The 20,302-nt window shown below is 48.0% G+C and overlaps 1 protein-coding gene across 5 annotated transcripts; it reads left to right on the plus strand.

Annotated features, from left to right (window-relative positions):
* Window positions 1–686: 686 nt before the first annotated feature.
* Window positions 687–20,145, plus strand: AKTIP (AKT interacting protein). Of its 5 annotated transcripts, none has more exons than XM_047710016.1 (10): window positions 687–705; window positions 13,065–13,178; window positions 14,487–14,692; window positions 16,622–16,686; window positions 16,774–16,874; window positions 17,340–17,428; window positions 17,505–17,603; window positions 17,696–17,803; window positions 19,122–19,182; window positions 19,344–20,145. In XM_047710016.1, exons 2-10 carry the CDS (start codon window positions 13,137–13,139, stop codon window positions 19,452–19,454), a joined length of 882 nt encoding a protein of 293 aa, XP_047565972.1. In that variant the 5' UTR covers window positions 687–705; window positions 13,065–13,136; the 3' UTR covers window positions 19,455–20,145. The 5 variants fall into 5 exon arrangements, with proteins under 5 accessions (XP_047565972.1, XP_047565971.1, XP_047565969.1 ...); XM_047710015.1 differs by lacking the exon at window positions 687–705 and adding an exon at window positions 10,284–10,412; XM_047710013.1 differs by lacking the exon at window positions 687–705 and adding an exon at window positions 10,459–10,607.
* Window positions 20,146–20,302: the final 157 nt, after the last annotated feature.

Consider the following 20,302-nt stretch of genomic DNA (forward strand, 5'->3'; position numbering starts at 1 on the left):
AAATATAGAGAGGATAGTGAGTGCAAAGGCCCTGAGGCCGGCACCCGCCTGGCCTATTCCAGGAAGAGTGGAGTCCATTGAGGCTGGAATGGAGTAAGAAGGGGAATCATTTTAGGGGATGAAGTCCGAGAGGCAGCTGGGGCCAGAGGAGTGGGTGGCAGGGGCTAGATTACCTGGGATCTCCTAGGCTGGGAGATGGGAAGCCAGTGGAAGGTTTGAGTAGAGTGACACAGCCTGACCTGAGGCTTAATGAACTCTCTCTACCCACCATGATGAGAACAGACTGAGAGGAAGCAGAGGAAGCCAGAGCCTAGTGAAGAGACTGATGTTGTCATCCTGGTGAGATGTCAGAGGTCATGGTGGCTCGGACCAGGGTCCTAGCAGTAGAGGCATACGGATGAATTAGGGATTGTCTGTTGTGCAGAATAGTCCCTTGCTCTCCTTCCTCTCCGTGAATGTGACCTTGCATTTCACTGCAGAGATTTCTGGCCAGGATCCAATAGCAACACACCCTCTAATCAGCTACATTTCTACTGAGCTGCACTGGGTGCAAAGGGCTGTGTTAAGTGCCTGTGGCTCTTCCATAAGGGAGGAGAAAGAGGCGGACCCCCAGGTGGTGGCAGGCAGGGCCCCTGTACCCTCTGCTGTGTGGTTTCAGGTAGAAAGATAGCAGTCAACAGGGATACTGGGATACTGGTTGTGAAGATACGGATGGATGGTGGTCGGGGGTTGCAGGTCTTCTCCCAAAACTTCTCAGTCATTAGGATTTCCCCCTAACCCCAGAGGGCTCATCCCCTGGGGCTAATCCGCCTTCTGGAAGGAGCCTGTGGATCCCACCAGCCTGGGGCAACCAGCACAGCTTTGACTGGAGGAATGGTTAAAGTAAATATTTGTCCTGCAAAGCTGGATCCCATGACCCCCGGGTACCAGCCTGACTCTTGCAGAACTTGGATCACTAGGAGTGTGCTCGCTCCTCCCTGGGGCCACTGACCTAAACACATACCCAGTCGGTGACGCCATTCACCCCAGGTTACCCAGCCTGGTCCTTCATCCCATGGGTATGTTCAGGGCTGGCCTTCTACTGGGCAGTGGCTCCAAGGGGAGAGGCCCTGGGGAGGGAATTGCAGTGACCCTCTTCTCAATCCCAGCCCTCAAACCTTCCCAATCCCATCCTGGTCCCTTAATTTCCCAGCCCGTCCCTGGAGGACAGACTTCATCCCTGTGCTCCGGCGGCCCATGCCAGAAATTACTGTTAGTGATTCAATCCTTTGAGGCTTTGGGGCTTTGAGCCCTAAGCAGGGGCAGAAGGGTTGAATCGTGGTTAGTCGTTTCTGTTTTAGGGAATGAGGATTCCATGTTCTGGTTTTGATGGCAGGAGGAACGTTAGGGGACAGAGGGATAAAGCCAATGACAAGGGTGCCAAAGGAGAGGCTCTGCGGGCTAGTGGCATGAATTTTCTTAGGCGGGACAGCCCTGAAGAATGGTTTCTGAGATGATACCTACAGGATATTTAAGGAATCTTAGAGGAAAGGGTCAGGAATCCATTTTGAATCCATTCCTCTTCTCTGTGAGCTTGAGGCTCTAAAGGGAACATTCCCCTGCTTGAGACGAGTAAGTACTTTGTCTAAGGGAAATAGAAAACTGTTTTAGGCAGGATTTTTTTTTTTTTTTAGGAATGCAAACATAGATGCAGGATTTTTTTTTTCTTTAAAGAAATGTGTGTGTTTTGAATGTACTAGTCATCATTCGAGAAACAGGTTAATTCAGATTCGCTGCATGCATTCTTCCCGCTGCCCACCAGAGGGCGCGCGACCATCCACTAGGAGGAGGGCAGGCCCTTCCCCACGGGTTATTTAAACTCACCCAGCGCCTTCCCAGGCTTAGAGCCAAGTTAGAGCAGAGAATGGTTTGCTTTTTAGCGTCCGTTGAAAGGGAAGGCCCGTGTGAACGGTGTCAGGAGAAACTGCCGCCTGTTACTGGGGAAAATAAACATGCATTGCTATGAGCCGATGGGGGTCCTCAGTGCCAGGCTCTGCTGTCCCATCCGTGTGGATTCGCGCTCCCGCACACACAGCTGTGTACCTGGCTTTCCCGTTCTTGCGCAGCTTCTCGTTAAGGGATGAGAGAGAGGAGCGTACGGTGTACCAGTTAGCAGGGACCTGAGGCCCGAGCCGGCCTCCAAGGAGGACGCAGCAAATGTTGAAGGGGTTAATCCATCAACATCCCTCCTCAGGCGTCCCCTGCTTGCCCTCCCTTAACCTTCGCTTAGCCGGGGGCGCCTGGCTGGCTCAGCTTGTTAAGCGGCTGCCTTCGGCTCAGGTCGTGATCCCAGGGTGCTGGGGTCGAGTCCCACATCTGGCTCCTGGCTCAGCAGAGCGCCTGCTTCTCCCTCTCCCACTCTGCCTGCTGCTCTCCCTGCTTCCACTCTCCCTCTCTGTTAAATGAATAAATCCCTAAAAAAAATTCTTTAACCTTCATGAGCAGACAGCTCGCCAGCTCCGCGTCTTCTGAACCACGTTGTTGCTTCTTTACATGGATTCAACCTCGCCAGGGGCCCACCGAGTGGCCATAAGAACGAATCTGATTTCCAGACTCCTCAGTATTTGTGAGAACAGAGTCATCAGAACAGAGTCCGCCTTCAGAGCAGTGAGTAGGAATGGCCAAAATAACCCAACTGCAAACTTCAAATTGACTCCCACGGACTGGACCGATATTCAGGTAACCTGTGTTAGCACGGATCGTATTTCACACCTAATCACTAGGGTGCAATCCTGCTAAGTCAGTAGTCACGTGGTCCTAGAAGCTTCTCGCTCTGGAAATACCCCTGCCAGGAACCGCGAGTCTGATCAGGTCCCCAGACCTTACAGTTGGCAAGAAATACAGGGAGAGAGGACCAAGCTACACATCACGAGAAATCCAGAAAGTGAAACATCCTGGCCTGTTCAGATAGTCCGTGTCACGGCAGGGTTCTAGAATATAGGATTGAAGAGACCAGCTGTAATGAGTGAAACTTGACTGGATCCTGGCTTACAAAAATAAAAACCACAAACTTTTTTTTTTTTTTTTCTTCTCCATGATGTGTGGCAATCAGGGTGGTTTAAGTAGGTGTGGGCCTCTACGGAGGCAAGGGATTTAGAGAATTTTCTCAAGGGTGACTGTGGTACTGTCCATAGGGAAATGTCTGCCCTTAGGGACAGACATGCTGAAGTATTTAGGACTGAAGGTCGCGATGACTTATTTATAAATGATTTGAGAAGGAAAAAAATTAGGAAAAAGAAATACAGCAGAACCATTAACCACTGTTGAATCGAGGTAGTGAATAGAAGGATAATAAACAAGAAAAATAAGAAATTATTTTTCATAATAAAAAGTTGGAAGAGAAAGGGGCGCCTGGGTGGCTCAGTGGGTTAGGCCGCTGCCTTCGGCTCAGGTCATGATCCCGGGTCCTGGGTTCGAGCCCCACATCGGGCTTTCTGCTCGGTGGGGAGCCTGCTTCCTCCTCTCTCTCTGCCTGCCTCTCTGCCTACTTGTGATTTCTGTCAAGTAAATAAATAAAAATCTTTAAAAAAAAAAAAAAGTTGGAAGAGATGATGGGTGACCATGTCCTTTCCTTTGGGTGACAGACACTGAGATCCTTAAGGTGTCCTTTGTGACTCACCATTCACCAACTGTAAGAAAGGAAGGTGTCAAAAAAAAATTAAAATTTTACAAAATTAAAATTTTTTTAAAAAGGGGGGTCTTGTCTGGAGCAGTGCCCTGCCACCAGCAGACCCTGAATTATTGAGCAGTGGATGAATATTGCTCTCTCTCTTCTTTGGCGGAATCTGCCACTCCAGCTGAAGTTAAGACTTTATCATCTTTCCAAATGCTTTGCAACCACATAGTGAGGTGTTTTTGCAAAGATAACGCCAAAGAGAAGAGTGTTCTTGTGGCTGGCGGTGGACTTGGCAGCAAGCGTGGAGAGGAGGGGGTGGTTGTCTACAGTGTTCTGTATGTTCAGATCGCTGCTAGATCATAAAAGGAAATCTCTTCTTCTGCAGCCCGCTGTGAGTGCGCTGCCGTAGGTTGCTTGCCTTTCCTTAAAGCATCAATATTCACAGTGGTCCATCAGCCACTCTGATTTTTGATTTTAATATTTGTAGTCTGTCTGTAAAACTCATCCCTTCGTCTACCTCGCCGTCATCTCCCCATCTGTCCACGCAGCCACTCAGCAGCTAATGGGGAAGAAAGTTCTGGGGACTAGGGCAGGGGAACAAAATATGGTACAACCCCAAACCATGAATTGTGATGTGATGGCAAGAATTATGACAATCCGTGAAGGTGCAGAAAGGACAAAAGCCACGCCATCCCTCCACAGCAGTGTTTCTCAGACTTCAATCATTGTCAAAAATTCATGATTTCTGCCATCTCTAAGGATCATTGTTGATTATAGGATTGTTGATAGTCTTCCTTGAATCCACTCACTTAAAAAAAGCCTACTTCAGCCTCGTACTAAATGTTACTATCCAGGGACGCCTGGGTGGCTCAGTTGGTTGAGCAGCTGCCTTCGGCTCAGGTCATGATCCCAGCGTCCTGGGATCGAGTCCCACATCCGGCTCCTTGCTCATCGGGGAGCCTGCTTCTCCCTCTACCTCTGCCTGCCACTCTGTCTGCCTGTGCTTGCTCTCTCTCCCTCTCTCTCTCTGACAAATAAATAAATAAAATCTTTAAAAAAAAAAATTAAAAAAAAAAATAAATGTTACTATCCATAAAATCATAGCTTTGCTGTGTTGATCTTTTTTTCTGACCTATGAAAGTTTATAGCTAGGGAATCATCTCCTATATCTTAAGATTTTTTTAAATTTATTTATTTGACAGGCAGAGATCACAAATAGGCAGAGAGAGAGAGAGAGGAGGAAGCAGGCTCCCGCTGAGCAGAGAGCCCGATGTGCTCGATCCCAGGACCCTGGGATCATGACCTGAGCCCAACGCAGAGGCTTTAACCCACTGAGCCACCCAGGCGCCCCATGTCTCCAGTGTCCTGAATAACAATTGCAGGCAGTGACGCATCTACCACACGTAATAGGAACCCACCTTTCTGAGGAGTCAAGGGCAAGTGGGTTGAACTAATGATCTTGGGTCATGCGTGCATGTGTATATTTCAACTAACATCATTTTAGGCCTTCCTTCTGTTAAGGCCCTCCTTTAGTTGTAAATCAGTGACCTAAAAGCTTTGTGCAATTAACTTCTGAGGGACCAAAGGAAGAAGGGATTCAGTGAATATTTTGCTGATTAGAACATGAGCAGGAGACCCGAGTGCTCGTAGAGCCCACATACTTATTAAGTTCAACAGCAATGGGGGCACCTGGGTGGCTCGGATGGTTAAGCTGCCTTTGGCTCAGGTCACGATCCCAGGGTCCTGGGATCAAGCCCCATGTCAGGCTCCCTGCAGGAGCCAGCTTCTCCCTCTCCCTCCCTCCCCCTGCTTGTGCGTGCACTCTTTCACAAATTAATCTTTTTTTAAAAGTCTGACATCAAGGGCGCTGGCATGACTCAGTTGGTTAAGCAACTGCCTTCAGCTCAGGTCCTGATCCTGGAGTCCGAGGATCGAGTCCTGCATCCGGCTCCCTGCTCAGCGGGGAGTCTGCTTCTCCTGCTGATCGCTCTCTCACATTCTCTCTCTCTCTTTCTCAAATAAAATCTAAAAATAAAAAGGTCTGACATCAAGAAGAATTTATTTTTTGATACCAATACCAGATATGTTCTAAAAATTTAGAATAATGAAGTAATTGAAAATGTTCTATAGGTAAGGTTTAGACTCAGGTGGGGTTTTTCTCAGCACTTTATATACTTTAATTTTTTGTTGTGTTTTTTTTTATATTTTTATTTATTTCATAGAGACACAGCCAGAGAGGGAACACAGGCAGGGGGAGTGGGAGAGGGAGAAGCAGGCTTCCTGCTGAGGCAGGGCTCGATCCCAGGACAATGACCTGAGCCTAAAGCAGACGCTTAATGACTGAGCCACCTGGGCGCCCCTCAGTACCTTCTATATTTGAATTTTCTGTTTTGTTTTCATGTTTCCTTGGTTTACACATAAATAAAAAGGCACTAGACCAAAGCTTTATAACGCAAATAAGAAAAACATTAAGTATTATTCTAAAGTGCTAATAGATGTAGCTACTAAGATTTTCACTTTATTTTTTTTTATTATGATAAGTGCACTCTTTATTCCCCATCCCCTATTCCACCCAGATCCACCCCCCACCTGCCACACATACCCTTCTCCACTCTGGTAACCATCAGTTTCCTCCCTCCAGTTAAGAGTCTGTTTGTCTCTTTTTTTTTTCACTTTAGCTTATTTCTGAAATTCCACATATATGAATGAGAGCATATGGTATTTGTCTTTCTGTGTTCCACTTAGCGTTAAACTCTCCAGCTTCATTCTTCTTGTTGCAAATGGCAAGATTTCATTCTTTTTGATGGCTGAGTAGTATTCCAATAAATAAACAAGCAAACATCCCCCCCAGCCACACACACACATATTCTTCATCCATTCATCTACTGATGGACACTTGGACTGCTTCCATATCTTGGCTATTGTAAATAATGCTGTTATAAAGATAGGGGTGCTTGTATCCTTTTGAATTAGTATTTTTCTGTTATGAGGGAAATACCCAGTAGTGTGATTACTGGGATCTTAGGGTAGGTCTATTTTTAATTTTTTGAGGAAATCTCTATACTGTTTTCCACTGTGGCTTTAACAGTTCGCGTTCCCATCGACAGTGCGAGAGTGTTCTGTTTTCCCCACATCCTTGCCAACACTTGTGGCTTCTTGTGTTCTTGATGTTAGCCGTTCTGACCAATGTGTGGTGGTAACTTCTTGTGGCTGATCCGCATCTCCCTGATGACGAGTGATGTTGGGCATCTTTTCAAGTGTCTGTTGGCCGTCTGGATGTCTTCTTTGAAGAAATGCCTGTTCACGTCATCTGCCCATTTTTAAATTGGATTATCTGCTTTTGGGTGTTGAGTTTTAGAAGTTCATCATTGGCTATGTCATTTGCAGATATCTTCTCTCATTCCACAGGTTGCCTTTCAGTTTTATTGACTGTTTTCTTGGCTGTGCAGAAGCTTTTCATTTTAATGTTATCCCAATAGCTTATTTTTGCTTTTGTTTCCTTTGCCTTGGGAGAGGTATCTGGAAAAATGTTGCTACAGCTGGTGTCAGAAAAATTACTACCTGTTCTCTCTCTAGAACTTTTATAGTTTCGGGTCTTGCATTTAGATCTTTAATCCATTTTGAGTTTATTTTTGTATATGGTGTGAGAAAGTGGTCCTGTTTCATTCTTTTGCTTGTCGCCGCCCAGTGTTCCCAACACCATGTTGAAGAGTATCTATTTCACTCTTAAGAAAATGGTGTCTCGGGGCACCTGGGTGGCTCAGTGGGCTAAAGCCTCTGCCTTCGGCTCAGGTCATGATCTCGGGGTCCTAAGATCAAGCCCCACATCAGGCTCTCTGCTCAGTGGGGAGCCTGCTTCCTCCTCTCTCTCTGCCTGCTTCTCTGTGATCTCCGTCTGTCAAATAAATAAAATCTTAAAAGAAAATGGTGCCTTGAGGCTGCTTCATTTCTCTTGGAGTCCATCATCCTTGTTTTCATAATGACCTACTCTTCTTGATGAAAAGCTGGGAGCATGCAGGTTTTAAATTTACTTTAGTTGCTTCTGCCCTTCACTTGTCAAATATTTCTTGCATACCTACTACATCCAGGCATTGGATTGGCTGTCGGGGAGACCATGAAGGGAGAAGCACACGGTCCCGACCTCGTGGAGCTTCCCGTGTAGTGAGGGAGACAGACACTAATAAGTCCTCTCCCCAAAATGGAAAATATCCCTGAGGAAGTGGTGTTTCAGCTGAGATCTGTGTAGGGGAGAAAAAAAGAAGGTTCCAGGCAAAGGAGACAACCAGTTCAAAGGCCCCATCTTTTCAGTGGGGTGCGGTGGGAGAGCATCACACCTTAGAAATTAAAAGAATGCAAGTGACTACAGTCTGGGGCAGAGGGAGCTGGACAGGTGCTGTCCCAGCCGTGCCACTGGTCTTGTCCTAAGAGCTATGGGAAACCACTGAAGGGTTGGACTCCTCAATAAACATTGAGGACCTGTCAACAATGAAGAAGAGGGATGTGGATATCAGGTACACAAGTAACAGTACTCATAGAAACACCCCTGACATTACCTATCGGAAACAGAACTCTCCCCCATTTTCCACCCTCCCATAAACAGCATGGCTTACGGTCACTCATCTTGGTGAATGTTCTCACCATCCACCCCGTAGCTCAGGCCAAAAATCTAGGTGTCCTCCATGATACCCTTTGTCTTCGCATCCCTATCCCCCGTGTCTTATCTCTGGCCCAGGCTTGTCCACTCCACCTCTTAAATATCTCTCCAATGCATCCCCTTCTCCTGCTCTACTATTATCTTTGTGCAGCTGTCCCTTGCTCAGCAACTGCAATGGCTTCCCAAATGGTGTCCTACTCTGGTGGCCTTCTCAAAATGCAAATCTGATTATGCCACCACCCTCCCTAAAGGGCAAGTAAACCTTGACTAGCTCTGGCCCGTCATGGCAGTCTCATTCCACTTGCTCTTGACTGGTTTAGTTGTGGATGGAGACCCAGTGACTCTTCTCTGGTCACTGGAACGTGGGCATTCTTCTGGACCCCTTCCGGATAAGGTACTCTTGCTCTTTGGAAAAGGTTGGAAGAAAAGGATCCTTTCACTTTGCTAGGCATTGTCACATTTGGGTATGCCTCTGTCTGAAGCCCAGGGTACCAGCCCCCAGAGCCTGCCCTACCTTGTGAGATAAAGCCCCTTGCTATGGAAGCCAGTGTGAGCTGGGTTTTCTGGCAGGTGCCACCCCAAGGATTCTAACCGATGCTTGCCTGAGGCATCCAGTGCCGTTGTGGGTCATTGGACGTGAGCAACGGAAGGTCAGTGGAGCCGTCTGGGCTGCAATAACATACATGAGTCCTGGGGGAAGGAATGAGCTGGCCAAGCAGAGAGTGGAGGGTAACATCAGTCTGGGAGAGGATAATGAGCCTGCAAACAAGGTCGGGAGGAATTGGGCCATGTAGGTACCAGGGAGACCACCTGTGGCCAGAGGAAAGGATTTCCTGCTTGCCTCTCATTTCATATTGACTGAAGCTAATATTAAGAGCAGGACAACAATCCCAAGTGTATTCAGCCTGGACAAAAGGAAGCAGCTCCAGGAGTGTTTTCAGCTAGGGGAGGAAGTCGGGTTTCGGAACCAGCCCTGGGGATTAACAAGAGAGTCTGGCTGCCTGCCATTCGAGGTCGTTTTTACCAGGATCTCAAAAGCAACCCCAAACGGAACAACCCGGTCGGAGAAGACTTCTCTTCTGAGGACTGTAAGACACTGAGTCAGGTGCAGATGGGAAGGGCACCATCCTAAGAAAAGGGCAGCCATCACGGAATGGGGCTGGAGACGGACGTGGGAAATGAGAGGGGAATGTGGGACGGAGGCCGACCCGGGCTGTGCCTTGGAAGGCCGGCTGAGTTTTGGTCTTGTTTGCAGCCGGGAGGGGCTTCCGTGGCAAACTGTTGAGCAGCAAAGGGTTAGACGGGGTGCAAGTGTTCTGGATCAGAGTGAGGGTTTGTGGGGTCAAAAGACTTAGGAGTCAGGGACCAGGAGCTCTGTTGCCATGGAAGAGGTCCCCGGACTTCGGCGCGCACCGGAACCACCAGAGGAACTTGTGGCAGATGTAACTGCTGTCGCTCACCGCCCCCCTGGATTCGGGTTCTGTAGCTTCAGTCTGACAGGTACACCTTTATCAAGCTCCTCCGGCAGCACTACCGCCAAGCGCTGACAGGGCTGAGCTCCCCCCCATGCGCTCCTCCATTCTGTGACCGGTAACACTGCGTTTCTCAACGTTACGTAAAACCTTCTAGTAGGTTCCCTTGACCTGTCAGCCACCTTGGCGCCCCCCTCCCACCACTCCGGGGAGATGAGGGGGTCTCGCGGCTCGTAGCGTCCCCACCCCCAGAGTGGGGTGCTCCCACCGCCGGCCGAGCCCTCCCTCAGCTCTCTCTCGGGGAAGCCGGCCCCGCCCTCGCCCTGCCACGGTGGGGACTCCGAAAATCCGCAGTCACAGCCTCCCTAAATGGCTGCAGTGGCCACGCACAAACCTGTGGGCGGGCCTCTATGATGACTGACGGATGTCGTAGCCAATTACGCTCAGGTGCTTGTTTGTTTCCTCCCCGTCCCTCCCCCGGGGCTGAGATTTCCGTGACTGACAGTTCACTCTGGGCGCTGTTACGTAAGGGGAGGGTCAAGTGCTGCCCCACCCGAGCGGAGCTGATTTGATTGGCAGAGTGGAGTGCATTCGTCCCAACGCCCCCCGGAAGAACGTGCTTGACGGACTGGTATGGCAGCCACTTGGCGCCGGGAGGCTGGGCGGAAGCGTCCTGGCCCAGGGGCGTGGGGCAGAGGGCGGGGCCCAACACCGAGAGTAGGGCGGGGCGCGGAGCAGGCAGGGGCCGGGCTGGCGCTGCGGCCAGAGATGCTGTGGGGCCGCGACGGCGCTCAGCTGCCGGGAGCACTACGTTAAAAACGCCGAGGTAAGGTGCACTGCTGGGAGGGACGGGAGGCCTGTGGAATCCTTAAACCTGGGCCGCTAGCGTCCTCGGCCCGGCATTTGTCCGCCCTACCCGGAGCTCTCGACTCCGTAGCGACGGCGGCCGCGCTGGGACACGGGGGCGGGGTCGGGCACCTGTCCGGGTTTGCAGGCACCTGCTGCGCTGCGGGCCGGGCCGGTGCTGGGGACTGTCCGGGTGCTGGGCCCCGCTGCCTGAGGAAGGGAGGCGGGCCCGACCGGCTCGCCCCGTCCGCGGCCCGCCCTCCCCGCCTCCGTCCTGCGCCCTCGTTGGGGCGGGGGGGGGGGTCGTCCTCGAGCCCTGGAAGCCCTCAGCTCCCCACCGGAGGGGCTTGCGGGCCCGCGCCGGCCTCGAACTAGCTGCGAAGCTGGGACACGGCCCGCGCCTTGCATCACCCCGAGACAGGTTTGTCCGGATTCCGTGTGTGTGCGGAGATGGATTTCCGCCCTGGGCGAGGGTGCCGGTCCGGGCTGTCCGCAGCGATCCCGGCCAGGGCTGAGGTTTTTCGTCCTTTCTCGGTGCCGTACTCTTGTCTCCTCTTAACGTGGAATTTAAGGCTTTTCGGGTGATGTATTAAGTTAGTGCCTATTTAGGGACTGTGGCACGTAGGAAAGCAGCACCCTTCTGAGTTTTGGCTCAAGCCATGTTCATATCATTCGTACCGGTCCAAGACACTGATTTCTCAGCTGTATGACGTAAAGGAAGACCGTCCTGTTTGGTTTGTATGGCCAAACCAGCAGAAATTCTCCAATTGTGCCCTAGGGCTTCCTTCTATCTATCTCACTCCTATTGGAAAATGCTGAACCCTGTCTGGGTAGACTGGACATCTAATAAACCGAGTAGTTAATCTTCAGGTGATTATGGTGCTACTGGAAACACAGGCAGTAGTAGAAACTACCTTCTGCTTAAAGGTAACAGGAACTGGGGGGGCAGGTTTGGATTCTTAAAGGCAGAGTCCTAGAATCTTTAGGTGTTAGACTTGGAAGGGACCATACAGGTGAATGCATCACTCCAGGAAATTTACATGGTGGTGAGCACTGCGTCCCAAGGGGAGGGGATCCTCTGTTAAGTCAGATGTATCCTAGATCACAGCAGGGTGCCATATATTACTCTGGATCTGAAAAAACAACAATTTCATTTGGTCCAAAGGAGAAGATGCCCGCACAGAGTTTTGATGTCCCAACCGTTCTCCTCTGTGCCCTAGTCACCTTTAAAGGCAGGTGTGTGGAGAGCTCTCTGGAAAAAGTTGCTCTATAGTGGGTGTAAGTCAGCAGGGTAGTGGAAGAACCAGGAGCCTCATTCCTTTGATTTAATTACTGGGTGGCATTATGTCATGGCAAGGAAAACAGCAGTAATTGGCACCGCTGAGGTATGGACACTTGGTACCCACCTGCGGATATCATAGGCTTGTCATAAAACAAATTTTTGCTGTCGGGGACATTTGGTACAGGTTTTTCTCATGATATGCTTCTTATGAATTTAGTAGAATGTTGCTAAGTTTTGACCCTTTTAACCTTCAGCCTTTTCATTTGGTGCAAGTAGGAATTCAGAGAAGGAGCTCTGCTTTCCACATAACCGAGCTTGGAGAAAATCATCAGAGTGGAGAAGTTTTTCTTACAGCTTGACTTGCTGCTTTTCCTCTGCCTCTTCCTCTGTATTTTTAGCAAATGACCCACTGACTCTGTGACCTTTGAGGCATACTTTCTTGTCCAGTACTTGAAGCTTTGCTGGGAGATTTATTTGTGAAATGTCTCTGCACTCCTCTCTCGCATTCGTATGTACTGCTTGGCCATTCCTTCATCATCTAATCCTGTAGTTTCCATACATTAAGCACAGAAAAAGGCCATTTCTCGGGGATGATCCTGCCAGAACCCAGTTATCCTCTCTCTCTTACCTGTTCTACTTTCTCTCTGTTATGTCTCTGGCTACTGGTTTTGCGGGGAATAATAATTTTGTACTTAAAACAACTGTAAGACACAAATAAGCCCCTTGGCTCTTTAATTACTGTAACTCTGAACAGTGACAGACCTTTTGTGTATGTGGGTTCAGTGATCCCTGCCCCTGCCTGTCCCTATAATCGAATGCCTTTGTATGCTAGTAGCAACTGTTGTAGTCCATCCATGTCTTCTGGTTCTGGCACCGAAGCTGAACTGTGTCACTGAATATTCTGAATCCTGGCCAAGGGCTCATTACAAAGATTCTCGTAGGCATTTAAAGGTGGGAAAGAAACTGGATTCAGAAGAAGGAGGGGTTTGCTGAAGGAAACTTTCTGAATACTCTTTTCCCCTAATTTTTATAACTATATATTCTAGAACGTTATGTTGAATTTTTATTTAGAGTGTCAAATTTAGTATTTAACTGTTTTGGAAATCTTAACTGTTGGTGTTGGTATGTTTCCGTGTTTTCCCATCTCATTTTTAGGTAAAGCGACTTCTGAGGACGGGGAAGTTTGATGACACAGACCACTGAATTTCTTTGTTTGGAGTCCACGTTATGAACCCTTTCTGGAGTATGTCTGCAAGCTCTGTCCGCAAAGTAGGTATAGTTAATAAATTTAACAAGGAAACCCATTTGAGTCAAAGTAGAGGTCAAGAATAATTCATACTAAAGTGCCTATAATCTTGACAAAATTACCTGGCTTTGCTTATTTTGTTTTGTTTTGTTTTAATTTTATTTATTTTTTGTAGTAATTTCTATACCCAGCATGGGGCCTGAATTCACAACCCTGAGATCAAGAGTCATACGCTTTTCCAACAGAGCCAGCCAGGCACCTGTAGGTTTTACTTTTGAGAAATAATTTATTTTGCTGATTAAAGTTAGCTTCTGAGAGTGATGGCATCTCAAATGGAAAATCATCCTGGTAATCACAATTCTAAGATTATTTTTTAGGGTATATTTACACAGGATGAAATTTGTGACACGTTATTATAGTAGTCTTTCTACTAATTTGCAAGATTCCACAGTCAGGAAGCTTTGAGAAAGACCAGTCCAATGTGGTCAGCTCAGACTTGAGGATATGGGTTTATTTTCTCCAAACAAAAGGTCTTATTTTTAAATCGCAAAACCAGTAACATTTTAAGAAAACTTTAAAAATGCAGACAAACAGAGAATGAAGATAATCTGTAACTCCACCTCTAAGAGACCACCGCCAGGAATCCTCTTTTTTCCTATGTACGTGATACCCATTTTTAATGCAGGTAATTTAAACAGCCTTTGGCTCTACTTGAGCCCAGGAAGTGCCCATGAGATGGTGGTTTCATCTCTGACTCATGTAGACCTTTGTCTTTGACTAGGCTGACTGTGCTGAGCAGAGTCCAGATGGGGATCATCTCCATCAGGGACAAGATCAGAATCAGAGCAGCGCAAGGGAGAGCATCGCTCCTTTCGCTGTTTCTAAGCTCTCGAGGTGCTCACATCCGGTGGTGCGACTACGGCTTCAGTCACCTCTACTGTTTGCTTTGTGCTGCTTCGCACCTGACCTTCTACAGCACCTAAGAGCCAAGGGCCTCTTCTCTTACGGTTGTCTAGTTGCTAAGTAACCCCTTGCCTTCTTTTTGGGGTCACCAGAAGAAACCGTTTGTCTGCTTCGTATACATCCTGTAAATACTGGCGTTGTTTTTCTCAGATATAGCTTTCAAATTTTTTTTTTCCTGTTGCTTTGGTCTGCCTTCAGCTTCGCTCTCTTTCTAACGGGCTGCCTACTCAGAGGACTTCCATTGTGATGCTAGAACGTCCTTGTGAAAGAGTCATTCCAGCTTTCAGGTCAAGGATAAGAGTGTATCACAGGTACCCTCGTGATTTAAGACTCATGCTAACATGTTCTCACCACTTCATCTTGAACAGCGATCGGACGGCGAGGAGAAGGCATTAACAGGGGACGTGATAACCAGCCCTCCACGTGCCGCTCCGAAGAAACAACTGCCTTGTATTCCCAAAAACGCTTTGCCCATAACTAAGCCTACATCCCCCGCCCCAGCCGCACAGTCAACAAACGGCACACATGCTTCTTACGGACCCTTCTACTTGGAATACTCTCTTCTTGCAGAATTGTAAGTGCTGAAGCGGTCTGGTTAGATTCTGACTGACCTTTGAAGGTGAAAAGTGAAGGTTATTCCGGTGCGCTCCGTACACGCCTGCGTCATTCAGTCTTAAGGCTCAGGTGCATCCCCCTCCGATATCCGGTAAATAAGATCGAAAGGCAAACGTGGGTTTGCATTTTCACGTCTGTTTTGGAGAGCAAGAGAAGACCCTCTGAGCACTTAAAGTAGGTCAGGAGCTGAGTAACTTAATTTTGGTGTGCCTTGACAGGAAGTGAGGAAGTCCCCTCCTGAGGAGCTGGTTGTGGAGAACGGGACGGTGGGACGCAGGAATCTGTTCTTGGGTCAGACTCAGCTGGAGTTTGTGCTCCACTGTGGTGACCACCTCGTAAGAGGCATCCTGACACACTGAGGAGAGGCTCCCAGTAGGCAGAGGTCAGGAAGCCAGACCTTAGGAGCCAACAATGGAAGGAACTAGAACTTCCAACTCGGAGAAGAGACCACGTAGAAAGTACTTATCAGAGCTGCCTTCGTGTATTTGAGGGCCTGTCATTACACGGGACTGGATTCCCGCAGAGGCAGCAGTAGGCAGTGACAGGGAAGTCACAAAGGTTCAGGCTCTGTGCAGGTGAGAACCGCACTAGTCTCAGAAGCTGAAGGTCAGACTGAAGTCGCAGCGTCCATAGCGGGAGGCGAGGAGGTGCTGCCCATAGTGCTGGTCACGCTGACCTTGGGGGGCCGGCAGGCTCGGGTTTGAGCACGTGTTCCCGGGGCCGAAGTGTGGAGGAGGAATTCTTCAGCTGTGTCATGGTACCGCATCCTCAAGCGTTCCCATAGTGTACTCGTGTCGTGCCGGTTAGAGGGTCTGAGGCCCCAGCGCTGCTGGCGGAGTGTGGTTTGGTGACAGTGGTCCCTTTGGCTTTATAATGGAGGCCTTGTGTTTGAGGCTGGGCCGCGGGCCGGACAGGCATCTACTGTGGCCCAGATCTGCTGTCTGTGTTAGAACACCAGACGGCCTCCCCATAGTAGCTGCATCAGCCAGCCGCGCGTGCCGAGCTTTAGGCAAAGGATTGCAAGTAAGTGTGATGGTAAATAGGTAATACAGACAACTAAGGTTCAACACGTTGTTTCTCAATGAAATCCAGGCTTGGCAGGTTAAACGTGTTTTAAGGCCCGAAGTCAGCACTGTTCCAGGTTTGAGCTCAGCCTTTTGTCTTTAGGTGCACGGTGACAAGGTCCCCAGAGATCCCGTACCACCTCTGTCAGTGCCCTTGTCCTCCCTTGCTGTGGGGCCCACAGAGTACAGGCACCTGGATTGGGGAGGGGGTGCTTGCGAGGGAGAGCAGAGTGGGGAGCGCCTCACGCACATGCCTGCCTTCGCCAAGAACGCCGCAAGTCTACGCGGCCCTCTGCCCCGTGGACTGGTGTTCACAGTTGAGATGACACCTAAGTGATGGCAGTTGTGGAGAATTTTTATGCTTATTACCTAAAATCGTGCTTCAGGAGGCTTTGGAACGTGTGTGGGTGAAATCTATTGTCCATAGTCACAAAAGCAAAAATTGTACATCTTTTCCCTAAAATTTAACGTCCAGAATTTACATCAGTTTGCATTGTTCAGAATTACCTACTGGTTGGTTTCCAAGGTGATGTTTTGGGAAAGTTGATTTCTGAGAAGAAAACTTGATTCTTTGTGTACCCCTGCTTGGCTTGAATTTCTTCGTCTGGGGCCGGCTCTGGCTCCGGTTTCTCTGTGAGCTTGATCTGGGAAGCTGGGACACGGGGACGAGCCCGGGGCCGGGTGAGATGGTGAGGACTTGGCTTGTGTGTTAGCTGCTGGCTGCCCGTCAGCGGACTAGTGCTTGTCTCGGAAAGTGAATGTAGGGTTGTTTGGTCTGTACGTGTCATTTCTATGCAAACAATTTTATTCTTCTTCTGTTTCAGTACCTTGGTCGTGAAGCAGAAGCTACCGGGTGTCTACGTGCAGCCGTCTTACCGCTCTGCGTTAAGTAAGGAGGATTTGTTCTTAATTTATAGCATATTTGGTTCCTCTGACGCAAACTTGGGTCTTAACTGTTTTTTATTTTTGCCCCCAGTGTGGTTTGGAGTAATATTCATACGACACGGACTGTATCAAGACGGTGTGTTTAAGTTTACAGTTTACATCCCTGATAACTACCCGGATGGTGACTGCCCCGTAAGTAAGGAGTCAAGTCTGCCTGCCTTTGCTGGGTCCGAGGAGGGCCTAAAGGGCTTGAAAGAGTCCTTGGTTCTTTTCCTGAGCTCATTTTACGATTTCAGTTTCCCAAAATGTTTTGTCTATGCAGTCGTCTTTGGAGGGGATTTTTGTGCTTTGTTGCGTCTTTTGCCGCGCCGGCCTCTGCCCTTAGTGTCCCTTGTTTCTCAGCTCAGGGCGTGCGAGGGAGGCTGGCTGTGCACGCGGCAGTGCTGTGCTACAGCAGAGCAAAGGGTGCCTGCCCCCCGGTTGCAAAATTGAGTTTTATGGGAAAATGGTGGAAGTAGTTAAGTCTCCCTCTTGAGGCAGCTCTTTGACTTCAAACACCATGACTGCCTTGTCCTGAAGCTCCCCTTCCACCTCTCTCTATGGGTCCGGTAAGCTCCTTGCTTCCACTAAAGGACACGTCTCTCTCTTTAAATACAGCGCTTGGTGTTCGATATTCCCGTCTTTCACCCGCTAGTCGACCCCACCTCAGGGGAACTGGATGTCAAGAGAGCATTTGCAAAATGGAGGTCAGTACAAAAGGTTTACTTTGGTGACCTACGTCAGCAGGACGATACTTCAGTGATCCTACGTGTTTCTCTTTAGGCGGAACCATAATCACATTTGGCAAGTTTTAATGTACGCGAGGAGAGTTTTCTACAAGATTGATACATCAAGCCCCCTGAACCCAGAGGCTGCAGTGCTGTATGTTACTTTGCTTTGTCCTTTTAGATACATTTGACAGTGCAGCTAAGTAGATTACGTGGGTAACTTTTTGAATTAAACTTCTAATACAGGTATGAAAAAGATGTTCAGCTTTTTAAAAGCAAAGTGGTGGACAGTGTTAAGATGTGCACGGCTCATTTGTTTGACCAACCTAAGATAGAAGACCCCTACGCGATTAGGTAAGTGGCCCACGATCTAGATAAACTGCACTTTGCCATCCTGTACTTCCATGTTTCAGGTGGTCTTAGAATGGGGATTTAAAAGGAGAGTGTATCATCTGTTAGCCTACAACTTTTATAATTTGTTGGCAGCTCGCCTTCTGATACTTCTTAGGTATCCCTGAAACAGAAAGCTTTACGTCGGGGCCCCTGGGTGGCCCAGTTGTTAAGTGTCTGCCTTCGGCTCAGGTCCCAGAGTCCTGGGATCAAGTCCCATGTCGATCTCGCTTCCCTGCTGGCGGGAAGCCTGCTTCTCCCCCTCCCACTTCCCCTGTGTGCATTCCCTCTCTTGCGGTCTCTCTCTCTCTCTCTGTCAAATAATAAATAAAATCTTTTAAAAAAAAAAAAAAGAAAGAAAGCTTTACATTGACTGGCATATTGTGCCAATAGCAAGCTATTTAGTGACTTTGATTTCCTAAGGATCCTTGTCATGTGCACGTTCAAATGTCCAGACTTTTCTTTTGAGCTGACAGTTTTAGCTGGAGCCCCTCTTAAACTGCCACATCCCCCACTAATGCTCAGATTTGGGGAAAGGAGGGGAAACCAAATAGTGTGAATAGCGCGTTCCTTTATCACTATGATATTTAATCTCGGAAACATCCGAAGGATTACGGAGACCTGAGGAATTGGTGATTTAGCTCTCTGGCAACACGTACTACTGGAAGGCTGGTGGTACAGTGGGTGAGAGGCCTGGCCTCTGCGGACAGACTGGCTGGACTTTGCGCTTACTGACTTGGGTGACTCAGAGCAGTGACTTAATTTGACTGCCACACTTTCGTCATCTGTAAATAATAATACTTCAGGGATGGTTGTGAAGCTGAAATGAGCTGACGCGACACGTGTAAGTGCTTTCCAAGGGTTAGTTAGCCTATGAGCATCATCTGGAGTCCCATCTAAAACTTACATGTCGGGGTGGGAGGGGAAAAAAACAAAACAAAAAAAAAAAAACTTACATGTCGACAACTGGTTATTGCTCCTTGTTAAGTTTTGTTAAGGGAATAAATGGATACTCTACAAATTTAGTAAGCCAAAGCAGTTTTTAAATACTTCTCTCTGGGCGCCTGGGTGGCTCAGTGGGTTAAGCCGCTGCCTTCGGCTCAGGTCATGATCTCAGGGTCCTGGGATCGAGTCCCACATCGGGCTCTCTGCTCAGCAGGGAGCCTGCTTCCCTCTCTCTCTCTGCCTGCCTCTCTGTCTACCTGTGATCTCCGTCTGTCAAATAAATAAAATCTTTAAAAAATAAATAAATAAATAAATAAATACTTCTCTCTTCCTAAAGCTTTTCTCCATGGAATCCTTCTGTACATGATGAAGCCAGAGAAAAGATGCTGACTCAGAAGGTGAGTACATAACCATTTTTGAATTCGTTAACGGTTTCCTCTCTGAAATGTCTTAGTTGGAGATTACTCATTATGTACAAATAACTTTTTGGGAAATGAATTTTACAGGGCCAACATCTCCATCAGTCCTATGTCTAATGTCTGTTTTTTATTATGCCTAGAAGAAGCCTGAAGAACAGCACAATAAAAGTGTTCATGTTGCCGGCCTGTCATGGGTAAAGCCTGGTTCAGTACAACCTTTCAGTAAAGAAGAGAAAACAGTAGCAACTTAAGCGCTGGTGAATCTGGTGCACCGTGCACTTTCCTGCCGGACTCGGGCCTAGTTAGAGCTGACCGATGGCAAAGGACTGCCGGAAGAGTAAAACTGTGCGAACGAGGACTGGTATCAGTGTGTCCGTGTGTGCGCGGGTTCTAACAGCAAGTTTTGGAAACCTCTCTCTAAGTAATGCATTACTTCTGTCAGAAGTGTCTTTAGGGTGGTTATCTAGTTGAGTACTCCAAATTATTGGAGACCTCGAGGCTTAAGTATTTTTCTGAATATAACGCTAAAGGTAAGTTACATTCATTTAAACTAATAGAGTAGCAGAGTTCGGCACTCTCGTGCCTCTGACACGCGTGGTTTCAGTTGTATATAATGTCAGGACGAGAAGAGAGGTAGAGAGAACAGGTTCCGTAGCTGATGAGCACTTGGAAGTGGAAGATCATCCGAACCTCAGTCCTCAGTCTGCTGTCTTACTGCTTTACAGACTCCCGTCAATCACTGAGGTACACATTAGGTGAGTGAGAGGAAACCAGAACACTTGTTCATAGCTGAGGGTTTTTTTCTTTTTTTTAAAAGGAAATTACTTACTGTATTTTTATGGCAGGAGGGAGAAAGTGTTAAAACGGTTTCTAATGAAGTCAGATATTTAAATGATGAATGACTAATGTGTTTTGTAGAAACAAAATAAACCAATAAATGATTGTTCTTTGTCATTTATGCAGGAAACTAAATAGCCCTTTCTTAATATAACTAAACAAAGATTAACTTATAAATGCTTTATTGAAAAATACACTTATATTCATATAAAATTACAGTAGCAGTAAGTATCTTAAGAGGTTTTATAAATATTTTTGCACC

Source organism: Lutra lutra, chromosome 17 (assembly GCF_902655055.1).
Source record: "Lutra lutra chromosome 17, mLutLut1.2, whole genome shotgun sequence".
Taxonomy (NCBI): domain Eukaryota; kingdom Metazoa; phylum Chordata; class Mammalia; order Carnivora; family Mustelidae; genus Lutra; species Lutra lutra.

Coding starts and splice junctions, on each gene's coding strand:
- AKTIP (XM_047710016.1), top strand. CDS start 13,137: ATGAACCCTTTCTGGAGTATGTCTGCAAGCTCTGTCCGCAAA. Junction 17,804..19,121: donor GAAGACCCCTACGCGATTAG/GTAAGTGGCCCA, acceptor CTCTTCCTAAAG/CTTTTCTCCATGGAATCCTT. Junction 19,183..19,343: donor AAAAGATGCTGACTCAGAAG/GTGAGTACATAA, acceptor TATTATGCCTAG/AAGAAGCCTGAAGAACAGCA.